Below are 15,529 nucleotides of genomic sequence, written 5' to 3'. Positions count from 1 at the left end.
CAGCAGGAAATGACAAAGGGCATATGGACCTTAAATACAGACGTTAGATGAGCAGCTGGAAGGAGAACAAGACTGTTTGGAGCAAGGGGCAACAAAACAGGAGTCAACTCGAGAGCTCAACTGAACCTTCCCGAGCTCCTGGCTTGCACCCCTTTGATACCAGATGGAAACCCCTGAGCTAACCCGTCTTCTGGAAACAAAACCCTGCTTAAGTGAAACAGATGAGAAGGAGAATTTCCAGATGGATTTATCCTGCCTTGGGGCTTGCTTCATGTCCTTTCTCCCACTCTCCCTGCCCCACGAACCGTCAACTGGCCATGTCCTGGTTTCCTTGACCCCAGGATAACGCTGTTGTGCAGCTTCTCATGGTGAATGAGGTGAAATGAAGTCAAATTAGTGAGCTGTCACTCAGCTGACTAATAGAGTGAGGCTCGATGTGCCGTTCTTTCCATGCCCCCTCCCAAAATAACGGCACGGGTGGACGCTCAATCTGCTGAACGCGAGTCTCCCAAGGAGGACAGAGACGTTCACTTCTTCCTGGGAAGGAACTTTACCGCTCCCAGCTGGTCGGTGCGGGCGTCCAGCTGTCCGTCAGCTTCACGATCCCCTCCTTGGCAGACTCTTTCTGCAAGCCAAGCAGTTCTTCCTCAGCTGTGGACACCAGAATGAGTCATTAGGTCCTTCCCTGTTCAGCCAAATTAGTGGGATTGGTTCGTGCTGCAAGCAGGGGAAGGGAAGGTCCACTGAGGCAATACGACACGGTGCACAAGTCACCGTGGCTGGCAAATCTCCTTGGGCCCAAATGCTGCAAGACAAGCAAGAGCACCCATGCCCAAAACCCTACTGCAATGGCATGATGCATTTTGTACCCCAAAGGCAGGAAGCGAGATAAGGAAGACCAAGGATACTTGCTCTCAGGGTTGTTATCTCCCTGCATAAGCAAGCCCTACATCCATAAGATTGGAGGCACAATCAGAACAGCAAGATCTTTAGATCGTAGCAACAACATATTGAGAGATTACAATCGTAACGACAACCGCAACGGGCAGATGCACACTGCATTTAAAATGACTTTCCTTTGTTGGAAGTGACTGAGTTTCAAAGCGTCACTGCCTCTTTCAGAAGTACCTTAAGTTCAAGAGGTTATCTACTGCACTTTCTCCAACCAAAGGTCAAAGCAATTACCTGCATGACTTTCTGCTGGTGCCTTTGAAAGAGCTTTTTGGGTGGTCTCCAGTAACTGAATCAGGTCTTCTCTCTCCTTTTTCAACATACACTCTTCCCAACAAAGAGAAGCTATTGTGCTTTCCAATTCAGCCATCAGCTGCTCAAATGCCACCATGTCTGCTTGCTCACTGAAAAACGTAACCAAAACCAGAATCAACGCTGGACGGTGCCTGCGGTCTCCATTGGATCCTATTATCCCAGTCGGACATGAGAAGACCAGAGTCAGGTAGGTAGTCCAGCAGCCTCTCATCAGCGACAGCTAATCTAGATCGGTCATCAGTGATCACCCGGGGGTGCCCTGAGATCTTTTCAAGGGTGCCACAATGTTTGCACGGTTGGGTTCACAAACAGGATTCATAAGATCGACCCAGAGATTTCAAATAGAAATCCAGTTGTGGTCTTTCCGAGTCCTTTGCAATAGAAAAACTGCTTTATTATTTTTCTATAGGCAAAAAAAGAGTGCAAACTAAGAGTTGGCTTTTTCCAAATTATGCCTCAAGTCTAAAAAAAAGTTGAGAACCACTGATCTAGAGGCGTCAGAGAAGAGCAGATGTCAGATAAGCTGCCCCACAGGAGAGCTCATTCTGATTTTCAAGCACAAGGTTTACCGTCTCCTCCAGAAAACTCATTGACTGCTCATTAGGGCAATTCTGAATAAGCCCCGATATCCAAGGATACATCCAAGCCTGACACATCCTGACAAAAGCTGTGGTCTCAGGGTAGACGGAGATCTGTGGAGCTGCAGCTCCGCCAAGGGGCCATTTCAAATACTTCAGTCTCAAGCTCCTGTTCCCGTGGCAGTGATGCTTACCAAAGATTATGCTATGCATCCCCCATTTAGCTAGTCGCCAAGATCTATCCTGCCTCTAGCAAGGGTTAGGCCATTAACAACTCTTAAGAGCTCCGTCCATATCTGTCGTCTTGTGAACGTAATCATCTGTTGAGACCCCGTGATGGCAGACACCGTATGAACTCTGTTCTGAAAATAAAACCTTCTAGGCTAATGGCAAATGGATTAACCTAATTGGAGGATGAGGAAAAGGAAGATAATGCAGCAATAAAAGCCATGCTTGCCTACAGGCCAGCTGTGTTGTGCAGAGGGGCTCAGGCCTGGCTGTTATCGGCTGCTAATATGTGTAGCACCACAGAAGACGACGATGAATTGGTCTGTTGTGGGCATTGGCTTTGATCATCCAAAAGGAACAGTCCACCGCGTGGAGAGGACTTTTAAGGGTAAATATGTCTTTACGGGGATCTTCCATGTAAAACAAAGTTCTTCCAAGAAGCATGAGAAGCCTCTTGAGCTCTTCCAACAGCTGATGATAATGTGTATAGAGGGAACAAGGAAAAAGCAGAGGACTCCCATCTTCAGCAAGGAAAGATGGGCTAGTGGCCCCTGCACCACCACCTGCCAAGGGGCACACTCTCTGCGAGCTTTACTTTCCCCCTCTGTTAAATGTGGATAAGTGTATATATAGCCCAAGCTTACTAAGAGAGGTCCATTAAAGAAAAGTGCACAGACGCTGCAGACGTGCGGGCCAGGGAAGTACCAGAGATTGGCATTAGGTCAGGGGCGGGCAATTATTTCAGCTGAAGGGCCACTTAATGAGGTTTGGTGAGCTGTGGAAGGCCACAAGGGTAGCCCCACCCCTGGACAGGTGCCCTGCCTCCTGGTTGCCATCTTGGAACTGGAAGTCCTGCCCCTAACCCTTGACCTTTGCCAATGGAAGTACTCCTTTCGGCAAGGGGGGTTGTCATCTTAGAACCTGAAAAAAACCAACCAAATTAATTCTAAAAATCAAACAACATATATTAATTTGATTTCAAAAACATTTTTGTCCTGAGTTATATGCTCTTGAATAGTGCACGGAGTCCCCGGTGGTTCAGCGGTGGAATCCTTGTCCACCGCACAGGGTTCAATTCCCAGACACTTATACAACCACAGCCGTAGAGGCACTAAACATCTAGACCCAGTTGGGCCTTTCAATTCTGTCTCAATGGCCTAAAGGGGGGATGGAAGCCCTGGGCAGCCTCCAAAACTCCTGCCTAGGCACGTGCATCCAAGGTCTGGGTGACCTCCCATGCATACACCATGATTCAGAAGGATTAACAGTCGCCAAATGGTGTAGTGCACATAGAGATGACTGCATAAGTGCTTAAAATGAAGCCTTACTTTGTATATTTTTTTTGGGGGGGGGGGGGGTACAGAGCTGGTGGGAGGGTATGGGCATGTGGGGTGTGGATGGGGTGTGTGGGAGGTAGGTTGTGGTGTGTGTGGAGGGGTAGAGTGACTGAGAGAGTGTGTGGGGTATGCATGAGGGGTTGTGGGCGCATGTGTATAGTGGTGCAAGGGGGATGTGGGTACATGTGTATGGTGGGGTGTGCATGTGGCAGCCCACCTACAAACTTGCCTCCCCCACCCCCGATTGTGCACAGCCCACCACCACTGCAAGCAGCAAGGCCTCGGGGTACTCATGGCAGGGATATTGCCAGCCCCTGCCTTAAACCTGGGGAGGAATCCAGTTCAGCCCAGAGCCTGTTTACACATAACTGGAACCAGCCTGGACCCAGTTCCAGCTCCCCCAGGCTGCACTGGGGCAGGGGGGAACCATCCAGGGCAAAGCAGAGCAGGGACTGGGCCCTGCCTGCCATGACCCTTAGCGAGAACGACATATTTTGCAGAGGTGAAGCAGGGCTGTGGGGCAGATCCCAGGCTTCGGGCCGTATATATATTGCTGGCCCCTGCTCTAAAGGGATTAGGAGTTTGGCTAAACACGTGGGGCAGGCTTGCCAGCTTGAAAGGGCTCAGAGTGATTAGTGGGGCATTCCCCACCAATCAGGAAAGGCAAGGGGAGAGGCTCCCCCCCCCACCCAGGGGTGAGGTGAAGAGCTGGGCCAGAGCGGGGACTAACCCCCTCTATCTCTGATTGGGCCATTTGCAATCTGGGGGTGGAGCCTCCAAAGAGGATACAAAGGCAGCATGCCTGGCACATGGGTGGCTGTGATGTGGGATGCAGAAGAGGGTTGAGAAGAGCTGGCAGAACTGGCCAGCGGGGTAGAGTGGTTGCCTCAGAAGAGCCCGAGGAGACTCGCCAGATGGGGAGCGGCAAGTGGCCACGTCCCCCAGCCCCCCTGTGAAGGAGCATGGTGTCAGTGCACAGCCGGTGCATGGAGGGTTCAGGAGTGAACCGAGACCCCGGAGCTGCACGAGGCGGCTCAGGTCTCCAACCCTCTGCGCGAGGCAGGGTAAGCGGTGCACATAGTGGTGCATGGAGGGTCTAGGAGCAGACCAAGACCCTGGAGCTGCACCTGGCAGCAGGAGTCTCCCACCTGGCACAAGGCCGGGCATGTGGTGTGCAGATCAGTACCCAGAGGGCCAAGAGAAGCCTACGGTGCATGGGCCGGTGCACGGGGCCAGGAGTGGGCCCAAGGGACCCCTGGCAAGGAAGGGGACGCCTCACCCTGGGAGCTGAGGACAGCCTCACTGGGCCTCGGAGCAGTTGAGCTGCCCAGGAAGGGAATTTCTACAGGGGAGGAGAACCGCCCACCCCCCGTGGCGAGCAGCTGGGTTATTTAAGTTGGTTAAAGGGGCAGCTGGGGTATCTGGGGCTCCCCACTCCCCTCCGGGGCCACCTTTTCCTGGGGCATTGCTATTATTTTAGTATAGCTTATTGCTTTTCTTCTTCATTCCCCCTGGGCCCTGCACCTCAAGCTTTGTAACCTCTGTGCCCTACGAGAGTGTAAGATTACATTTGATGACACTCCCTTTTCTGAATACCTGTTCCCTCACCTGTGTATAGAGTATTTGCATTGATTTGTATGTGGTGGGCTTACCCTATATTTTGTGTATCTATATTCCCTGTTTGGTGAGTTTGTATTTTAATAGACTTAATATTGCATGACTCTTAGTGAAACCCTTGTTTGGGCTCCACCCTATTACTTACTGCATCCTGAGGGGTGGTGTAGGATTGAAAAGATATTGCCTATAGTTTTATGTTGGTGGGGGTGTGCATGTGTGCGCATATATATATTAGGGCTGTGCGAAACAGCACCGTCCCACTTCAATTTCCGTTTCGACATTGCGACGGAACAGCGTTTCATTCCGAGTTTCATTTCGAAAGCACTGTTCTGTTTCGTTTCGTCGAAACTCTTTGGCTGTTTCAATGCTGTTTCGCCATTTCACCCATAGGTTATAATAGGGAATCATAAAATGAGGCAGACATGCGGATTAGGAGCCCACCCACACCCCCGAGAGGGCTGTGGGGGCTGTGTTGGAGTCCTCCCGGGGGTGCAGGCCCCTGATCTGCCTGCCGGATGACAGGAGGCAGCCAGGTACTGCCGCCTGGGGCCAGCGGCAGCACAAATCTTCCCGGTGCTGGGCACGGGCTGTACCCAGCACTAGGCAGACTGGGGCCCGCATCCCCGGGAGGACTCTGGCACAGCCCCCGCAGCCCTCCCAGGGGTGCAGGTGAGCCCCCGATCTGCCTGCCAGAGAGGAGGGGGGTGCTGCCAGCTGGGACCGGCACTGAAGCCAGTAAACCTGGCTTCAAAACTTGAAACATTTTGAAAGTTTCAAAACATTTTGAGCTCCCTTGTTTCATTTCAGAGCTGTTTCAAACGCTTTTGTTCGGGCAAAATTTCACACACCCCTAATTTATATTTATACTTATTTTTTAAGTGGCCAGATGCAGAGCTGGGGAGAGAGGTGGCATGTGGCCGGACACAGAGCGGAGAGGCAGGGACGGCACGTCGCCACCTCCCAGGAGCAGAGCCGGGGTGGGGTGAGAGCAGCAGCACCCCTCTGCGGGGCAGGGAAGCTCCATCGCTGCCTGCCCACGCGTACCCCTTAGGACTGTTCTAAGTATCGCGGGGGGTACGTGTACCCCCGGTTGACAACCCCTGCCCTAGGCAACAGGTTGACAGATGCATGGGCAGAGAGAGAGGAGGAAAACAGACACCCCAAAAAGAGGGGGCTGGGATGGACTTCTTTCACAGTAAGCAACGGGGAGGGGGAGCAGGGGCCCGGGCACCTGGGTTCTCTCCCAGCTCCGGGAGAGGAGTGGCAGCCTGGTTCATGGGAGCAGGGGTAGCTGGGAGCCAGGCACTTCAGCTCAAGGGGGTGATGCTGTTATGCCCAGCCCCAGCACCACCCCCGAGCCAGCCGCAGCTCAGCCCCTGCTGTACCAGGCCCAGGCGCTCTCTTACCGGGTGCTCTGGGATGGGTCTCGTCCCACGTGCTGTCTGGGGGTGCTGGATCCACATCTGCCTAAACATCCCACATCTCCTGCAGCTTCCAGCTCCTTCGAGGTCATGACTACTTCTCCAGTTATTCCCACAAAGACCAGCCTCGCAGGGACCTCTTCTCCAGCCACTCCCACGAACAACTCCGCGTGTGTGACCATCTGTAAAAAAACGAGGTCTGGAGATGGTCACCTTTGACGAGGCAAGGGTAAGCGTCCAAGAGAGAAGCATGCGGCTGGCTCTGGGTTGGGGCATCAGGGCTGGTGTAACAAGGGGCTTAGATCCTGCTGCCTCTGGGCTGGGGCACTGGGGGCTGGTTGTACAGGGCATCGGTGCCCAGTGCCAAGATGCAGCTGGCTCTGGGGTGGGCGCCGGGGCTGGGTATAATGGGGCCCCCACTGCAGCTAGCTCTGAGGGTGGTAATTCCAGGTCCTCCCAAGGCAGCTGGCTTTGGGGCGGGCCAACGGGGGCTGGGTAGAACGGCTGGCTCTGTGGTGGGCATCCAGCACCACAGGCTGTCTTGTTTTTCCTGCAAGCGAAGGGTTGCAATGACACATGCATCCAACCCCCGGCCTTTGAGTGAGTCTGGGCGAGCGCCCTGCCAGGCTCGGGCAGGAATGGGGAACCCGGGTCTGCCCCGTCTGCTTCCAGCTTTAGAACAAACAGCACTGCCCCCAACCCTGCGCCCACTGCAGACCCCAATGCCCCCAGTCTGGGGGGAGGCATCAGCCCCCATAGGCCCTGCCTTTGCCCTGCTCCATGCCCCGGGCACCAGGACACACTGGGGACAGGGGCAAGGGAAGGCTGGTGCAGCTGCTGTGATGCAGTGCTGGCTGCAAGCATGGGCCCAGGGACTTTCTAACAGCATCTCCTTCCCTCTAGGATCTGCTTCTACCGGGAGGACAGGGAGCAGAGATGGAGCAACTGCAGTGTCCACGGACACTGCTGTTGCGTGTGAACACCACAGCTCCCTGGCCTCCACGGGGCTCCTGGCAGCCACCCTGCCCCAGCTCCCCGGGGTCAGCGGGGAGCTTACAGCCCTTGTAGCTCTGAGCTGGAGCCGCTGCACACAGCCCAGGAGGGCATGGGGGGGCATGTGCCCCCAGATCTGCACGCGGGGTGGAGTGGCTCGGCTGGGCTTGTCCCGGTGGGGGTCTGAGCTGGGCTGCACTCGGGCGGGTGGCAGCAGCACTGGGAGGGCTATGGGGGGGTGGGGCTGCAGCCATCGCAAAATGTGCCGTAATGCCCCCAAACCTCCCTCCTGCGGCTGCCACCTGGCAAACTGCATCTGAATGAAACCTATCTGGGGTCAGGAAGGACATTTACCCCATGGTTAAATGGCTCTGGACTGGGGAGGAGGGGGAAGCGTGTGGCTGCCTTCCTTTGTAGACGCACCCCTGCCTTTCGCAAGAACCACCTTTAGCGGAAGCGGGACGCTGGCTGCTGTGGGCTCCCTGCTTTCCCTGGGGCAAGTTTGAGTGTGGTGTGACGTGTCAGACTTGACTGTAGATTTAGGAAGAGTTTAGATGATGGATTGTATAGCATGGTTCGGATGGGGATGATCCTGCCTCAGGTCGTCCGCGGGATGAGATGACCTCTGGAGGTCCCTTCCAGCCCGACTCTGATTTCTACCTTCAGATGCTCCCAAAATGGGAAATTTTGCATTTTTCCCTCTCCCCAACCCCGGGGCTTTTTATTTTAGCCCAGTCCCTGCTGGGACCGGATCATCCCTGCCTAAATCATCCCACACTAATGTTGGCCTAACCTGGAGCACCTGCCCCTGCTCCACTCCTTCCCTCTCCGTAGGGGCCTCGATCTGCCCCCTCCCACACCCCTTCCCCCACAACAGACTTACCAGTGGTCTCAGCTGCTCTCCACGCTGCCGGGCTCTGCTCCTGCCACCTGCGTGCTGCGCTGCAGCATTTATCAGTGACAATATAGGCCACATCAGCCAAAAAAAGGCAATTGCCAATACAGTTAATTGGGCTTATACTGGTGCCGATCCAGTATGGGACCGATGTATTGATGCACCTCTACCAAGAACGCATCTGTATCCGTAACACAAGCAGTTGTGTTATGATACATCTCTGTTCGAGACTATTTCACCAAGGCAGGCATCTCCCCAGAAACGTCATTAGGAACAGAGCGCAGATGAGATGTTTTAGCGGTGTTGGTCTAAGGTCATCGCCAGACAAGGCTCTTTGGGTAAATCCGATATCTTTTATTAGACAGACTAAAATGGTTGGAAAAATTCTTCTTTGCAAGCTTTCGGGTACAAGCACCTTTCTGCAGGCAGAGGGAGCCTGAAGAAGGCTGTTGGTACTCAACAGCTTGCGAAGACTAATTTCTCCCAACTATTTTAGTCAGTCTAATAAAAGATATCGGATTTATCCAAAGAGCCTTGTCGGACGATGAGATGTTTTCTCACACATCGTCTGATGTAACTGCCTCTATATACCCGGTATCTTGAGCAACATCAGCCTTCGGCCTTTCCAGGCTGCAGCCTGGAGTTCTCTGGTCTTGAATTCGTCCTCTGGTGCTGGAAATCAGAGCATAATCTCTGCTGCGGCAGCAGACACTCACCCTTGCTGCAACACTACAACTATTCAAGTCCAAATACATCAGGCCGCAGCTGGAGTACTGCGTCCAGTTCTGGGCACCGCACTTCAGCAGGGATGGGGACAGCATGGAGAGGGTCCAGAGGAGGGCCACCTATGAAACTAGGGTGCTGCCTGAGCTCTCCCGTGCCAAGATCACAGCAGTCTTGGCCACCTTGGCGTGGCCCACCCATGACAGACAGGCTCCACGTGCCCACCCACCCCGTAACATTTGATTTCAGGGATTTTGTTTTTTATCATCTCCTTAACATTCAACCGAGCACAGCGTCGTCTCCTGGAGTCGGCGTGGAGCTGGAAGCCAAGAGCCTCAAGACGAAGCAAACCAAGGTCACAGCTATGCAGAACGCCAGCGGCAAGCTGATGCCATTTCCAACGCCAAGCAATTTATACACCTAAAGTGCAGACATTAATAATAAAGCCAGCACACGCTCGTGCTGCTTAGCTCCAAGGGCGAGTTGTCATCGTGCGATGTTAAGTAGGACTGGACCGTATCCATCGTTGATGCTGTAATGACAGACATTTAGGGCTGTGCTGAGAGGCTCTCTCGAGCTGACAGGAATTCGTTTAAAATCCCGAAGCCACCACACACGGGGAAGTTTTGGCAAATTTCTGGGCTTCCAATGGAGCACATTGTGGTTCAAATGCCCAGGTTTGGGAAGAGGGAAAACTGCCTTGCCCCTCCTCTGTAGATGCACAATCCCCAGCTCAATGAGTTTATCCCGGGGGAGGGAGAGGCTCCTTTAAAAAAGTACCAGTCACGAATCCACACACCATGATAACGGCTCCAGGGCCCCTGTCTCGCGAGGTGACAACAGGCTTGCCATGGACTTTGAAGGCAGCAAGGACGCGCTCGTTCCCACCCTCACCCCAACCGTCGCCTCTTGCCCCGGTCCCCAGTTGCACGCGCAGGTGCCCAGCAGGCCCTGACCCATGGCACGAACCCAAGGCGGGACCCAGCTAGGGGAGGTGCAGCGGCAAGATGTGTTTGGTGTTTTCAGCTTGGGATCAAGCCATGCAAGACAGTTGTAAAAATGCAGAATTTCCCATTTTGGGAGCATCTGAAGGTAGAAATCAGAGTCGGGTGGAAGGGACCTCCAGAGGTCATCTCATCCCGCCGACGACCTGAGGCAGGTGGTTTTCTCTCACTTGAGGCTTGGAGCCCGTGCCCACTTCACTGGGCTCCGCTGTTTAGGCCGTTTCTGAATCTTACATTTTGGCTGATGCCGTGACTCTCAACACCACCAACCATCCTATACAATCCATCATCTACGCTCTTTATAAAGCTAGCCGACCCGGACACATCCCGCCACTCAAACTTGCCCCAGGGAAGGCAGGGAGACCACAACAGCCAACTTCCTGCTTCTGTAAATAAGACTGCGACCCCAGGCAGAGGGGTGCGCCTACAACGGGAGGCAGCCGCACCTCTCCCCCACGCCCCGTCCACATTTAACCATGGGGTAACATGCCTTCCTGACCCCAAACAGGTTTTGTTCGGATGCAATTGTACTGATCACTTAAAAGTCTTTGAGACCAGGTTTATGAATATCAAACAATACCACAAATGAGAATGCAGTTCCGCTCCAAAGCGCTCAGCTTAATTAGAGATAATCTAATCCTTCTTTTTCTTACCTGAGGTTTTAAATGGTAGATTACCGCTAACAATGGCGAGATGCACCAAATTCAAGCCCAGCTGACAGCTGAGCACCAAGAAAGCAAGACCCAGGAAGGACTTAATTGTAGCCCAATGCTCCAAGAAACGGAAATTAGGAGCTGACCAGAGACAACCCCTGCTTAGCGCTCTTAATTGGCTCCTGAAAAACCGAGCGTTAAGCGAAACCAAAAGTTTTTGACGCTGCAAGATGGCAGCCACAAGTGTTTTTAATGACCCAAGATAGTGACCGCAAGCATTATAACGAAACTTGCTGAGCGCGAAGTGGAATCAGGCATCACTTTCAAACCAGCGTTGTAGTGAAACAGCGCTACGCGGAACAGCGGTAAGCAGGGGTTGCCTGTATCAACTCAGCCTGGATCTTTCCTCTTAAGAAGAGCAATTCTGACTGTGGTTTAGGATTAAGTTTTCCTTTACTGCTGCTAGTTAGGATGTTAGCGCTTTGCCACCCTAGAGGAGCAGCTCACGAGGACCTGCCGTCAGATGGCAGGCAGGCATTAGAAATGAACGTGCAGAACACGCTATGACAGGACTACTCGGAGGTTCAGTGGAATTGGTATCAACAGCAGGGGACAGATGAAGACTGCTGCTTTTCCGTCAACCCCTGCCTGAACTCCCACCTGCGGGGAGGATTCCCAACAGTGTCTACACCTACCACAGATCTACGACCAACGGTTCTCAAAAGAACGTACAAACAAGACTTCGTTCCACATCGCCCTTTTTATTGGTAAAGGGACAGCAGAGGTCTGAGGCCGGGAGAAGGGAGGTGCGCATCCTGAGGAGAAGTGGACGCTTCTACTGGTCTTTCAGTTCCTTCAGTCTTCTGATGGCAGATTTGACCGTCACTGCAGAAGTGGTGCTGGAAGAAGAAACAAACAGTGTCACGGCACTGAAGCACACGGCAAGCCTTAACCACATTACCCCGATGCAAAATATTTGTCAGCTGAAGAGAAGCAATTGTAACTGGAATTTCTCTTCAGTGATGGGATCGTTTCCCTTGGATGCATCACAGTAAGCAGACACAGATAAATTTCTTTGCTCTTCCTAGGGCACGAGGTCTGTGTGACACCCCTGCTTTATAGGCACGTATCACCATTTATACGTGGAACACTACATAAGTACGTGTCGATACGCACACTCCCTTCATTAAGGCACAAATGGTGATCACGCTAAGAAAGGCGGGTGGGACAAGGCAAAATGTATGTCTACCAAGCATATCCGTACAAGGACTTTTTCAGTATTTAAGCCTGTATCTATTCCTGCAGATAACGGAGGAACGAATTAAGATGACAAGAACAGTCTTAAATTGAGAAGGGAAATTAAGGCTGGATATCAGGAAGAACTGTCCTGCTAGGAGAGTGGTTAAGCATGAGAACAGGCCGCTCTGGTTGTGGGATCTCCGTCCTTGGATGTTTTTAAAAGCAAGTTAGACGGACACGTGGCTGGGTGGGCTCAGGGATGATCCTGCCTGCAGCAAAAAGTTGGACCAGATGACCTCAGAGGACTACTTTTCAGTCCTACTTTTCTGTGATTACTGTCACTGGCCCACACCACCTAAGATTTCTTTAAATCACCAATTAAGAAACAGGACCTCTTCCAATATCAAGAGCTGATCTTACACACTTCACTGTGTGACGGCTTTTCAAATCAAACCCTCCGGAGAAAAGGCAGGGGAGGGGAAGAGAAGCGTTTAGGACAGTGCTATGAGTTGAGCACAGGGCACGGTTATTTGGACATCTGAACCACACACTTCCACATTTTCAGATGTATGGTTTTCTTTTCTTTTTTTTTTTAATGTTTAACTGATACTAACATTTCCAAGGGTCTCTCTCTTTTTTTTTTAAAAAGTAATTATGGCCAAAATAGCTTTGGTTCATTAAGATCAAAAGGAGAATGTGAAGAACATCAAGGGGAACTTACAGACGTGAATGGGGAGCCTATTCAAAAGCCTTTGACCTGGTGTCCTCATGGAAAAATTGGACAACTGCGGCCTCGACTACAGGTCAGACCCAGAGAGTGGTAAGTTGATGAACTGAATCAACATGGCACTGGGTGACCAGCGGTGTCCCCCAAGACTCATTAATGTCTTCATAAAGAATCTGGACACTGGAGTCAAAAGCGGACTGGCCAAGTTCACTGACAACCCCAAACTTTGGGGAAGAATGAACACACTTGAGGACAGGCTGGTGATCCAGGCCGACCTCAATAGGCTTGCAAGGTGGACGGATAAAAACCTGATACCATTCAATACGGAGAAAAGCAAAGTGCTCCACCTTGGGGGGGAAAAAACCCCGCACCACACTTAGTGCTACGCTCACTAGCACCACGGTTGAAAGGGACTGGGGGACATGACTGACCACAAGATGAACATGAGCCACCAATGCGATGCTGCAGCTGGCAAAGCCAACCAAACTCTGGCGTGCATTAACCAATGCATCACAAGCAAGACCCAGGATGTCATCCTTCTATTGCACTCAGCCTTGGTGAGGCCGCAGCTGGAGCACTGCATCTAGTTCTGGGCTCCACAATTTAGGAAGGACGTGGAGAAGCTTGAAAGAGTCCAGAGCAGAGCCACATGCATGATCAGAGGGCAAGAGAACAGGCCTTACGGGGAGAGGCTGCGAGCCACGGGACTCTTCCGCCAGGAGAAGCGCAGGCTCATGGGGTGCTCACCAGGATCTGGGGGGACGCCTGCTCACCAGAGCGCCCCAGGGGATGACAAGGTCCAACGGTCACAAACTCCTGCAAGACCGTTTCAGGCTGGACATAAGGAAAAAACTTCTTTACTGTCCGAGCCCCCGAGGCCTGGAACAGACCCCCCCCAGAGGTGGTGCAAGCACCTACTACTCTGGACTCTTTTAAGGAACATCTGGATGCTTATCTTCCTGGGTTCCTTTGACCCCAGGGGATGACCTGCTGCCAGGGCAGAGGGCTGGACCTGATGATCTTGCGAGGTCCTTTCCAGCCCTAATGTCTATGAAACCCAACGGCAGATGAAGTTCATCCTGCTACTGCACATTAGACAGAATCGCCTGGACGCTGACCCCGGACCACGCAGGGAAAGGTCCCAGCTGCCACAGTGACTAGTGAACATGAAAATATCAAAAACCAGTCCTGAAGCTTCCTGCTTCAGCAAGCAGCAAGGACCCAGCTCCTGGCAGCCACCAGGGTTTCTTACTTGTAGGTCCAGGCACCACCTGCCACCGTCTTCATGCAGGATCCACAATGCCAGATGCCCACAGCTTTCCTCTTCATTTTGGTCTGTAACACAAAATATTTACGAGCTGAGCATTAGCAGGAAAAAAGCCTCTTTTTTACTTGGTACTGTTATCAGTGTAGTGTTTCCCTTGGGCCTTTTTTCCCCGGCTCTCTTCCCCCTCTCTTCAATGTTTTACCTTTTGGTTTTTCTGATTTTCACCTATTTATATTTTCATTGACATCCAGTCACACTTCCTCCGTCCCTCATTCTTGTTTTCCTGATCTCCTACTATTCCTTTTTCACCAACGGCTTCTTTCTACCTTGTCTTCTATCGTTGCTGTCTCCTTCTCCGTTTTACCTTTTGTCTTTCTAACTTCTACCTACTGACATTTCCACGGACATCCTGCTACACTTTTGGCTTCTCTCGTTCCTCCGAGTCTCAGACCAGCAGACTCCCTGTGCCTGAAGATGGGTGACTGCGCCCAAAAGTTTGCAAAGAACTTTTTTCCAACTACTCCGTTGGTTTAATAAAAGAGATCACATTGACCCAAAAAGCCTTGCCTGCCCATGTCTTTAGACCAATACGGCTACAACCAAAAACCCACCAAGAACAGGAATAAATCCTTGATCCTCAACGGCAGCAGTGCTTGTAGCCGGGAAAAGAAGAGACAAAAATGCAGCTGTGTCCCCCTTAAAACGAGCCAAACGGCCTCTACAAGAACGGCTACTCCCAGAAGTGTCTAAAACTGGAGCCTTTTAACTCATACAAAATGAAAGTCAGGAAGTAGCTCAAGCTGCCAGCGGGTCGCCCTGGACCTCATTCAGCCCCGGATTACGTTTAGTCCCCACTTTGGGCAGCCGCTTATTACACATTTGCTCACGCAGTTCGGTTACAACCATTTGACAGAGGTTCGTGTAGATGTGGAGTAGGACAAGCACCGCGTCCTCAGTGGACGCACACCTACGCCAGGACGGCGCCTTCAACTGCAACTTGTACCACCAAGACTGAACGAACGGCACGTGCAACGACCGGAGGGTGAAAGCTCTCCCTGCAGGAACGGACCGAAGCACGCAGGCAGGGCAGCCAAGGGCTCTGCGCATCCAGATACTCCGCGCCTGGAGGACTATCAAATCCGCACGCGTCCCTAAGCACGGCTTTAAACGCCAGCTACCGGAAGCCCGTCACGTCTTAACTCGTGTTAACTGGACATCAATGCGGCTGTATTTCAAGGGCAAAATGGAGCAGATGGGGAGAACCATCCAAACGCCTCGTTTCCCCACCAATAAAATATCGCTATTTCGTGTCGTGGAAGATATGCAGAGGGCGTTTTCCAAAGGGAAGAAGAGGAAAAGGAAGGGGAAGGGCGAAGCGCCGCGTGCAAAGCGTGTGGCACGGAGACCTACGCTTCAAGCGCTCGAAGGCTCGCAGACGCCCCCGCGGGTCTCACCTTGCCGCAGAAGGAGCAGGTGTACTTGGCGTGCTGGCTGATCTCGATCTTCTTCACCATCTTCCGGAGGGAAGCGCCGTAGCGGGTCCCGTATTTACCCACGATCCCGACCTTCTTGGTGCGCTTC

The 15,529-nt window shown here is 52.4% G+C and overlaps 2 protein-coding genes across 2 annotated transcripts in view; both read right to left on the bottom strand.

The window, feature by feature from the left end:
* Window positions 1–5,307, bottom strand: part of IGFBP2 (insulin like growth factor binding protein 2) — a 144,975-nt gene extending 139,668 nt beyond the window's left edge. The window contains exon 1 of the mRNA XM_025210100.1: window positions 5,280–5,307. Coding sequence (XP_025065885.1) covers window positions 5,280–5,307 — 28 coding nt within the window. The remainder of the gene's footprint in view (window positions 1–5,279) is intronic.
* Window positions 5,308–11,456: 6,149 nt separating this feature from the next.
* The window catches only part of RPL37A (ribosomal protein L37a), a 5,277-nt gene continuing 1,204 nt past the window's right edge, over window positions 11,457–15,529 (bottom strand). The window contains exons 2-4 of the mRNA XM_006028695.1: window positions 15,403–15,525; window positions 13,934–14,016; window positions 11,457–11,614 (exon numbers count right to left, since the gene is read on the bottom strand). Coding sequence (XP_006028757.1) covers window positions 11,551–11,614; window positions 13,934–14,016; window positions 15,403–15,525 — 270 coding nt within the window. The 3' untranslated portion in view covers window positions 11,457–11,550. The remainder of the gene's footprint in view (window positions 11,615–13,933; window positions 14,017–15,402; window positions 15,526–15,529) is intronic.

The sequence above is a fragment of the Alligator sinensis genome, unplaced genomic scaffold (genome assembly GCF_000455745.1).
Source record: "Alligator sinensis unplaced genomic scaffold, ASM45574v1 scaffold991_1, whole genome shotgun sequence".
Classification (NCBI taxonomy): domain Eukaryota; kingdom Metazoa; phylum Chordata; order Crocodylia; family Alligatoridae; genus Alligator; species Alligator sinensis.
This window is presented reverse-complemented; position numbering and strand designations above follow the sequence as displayed.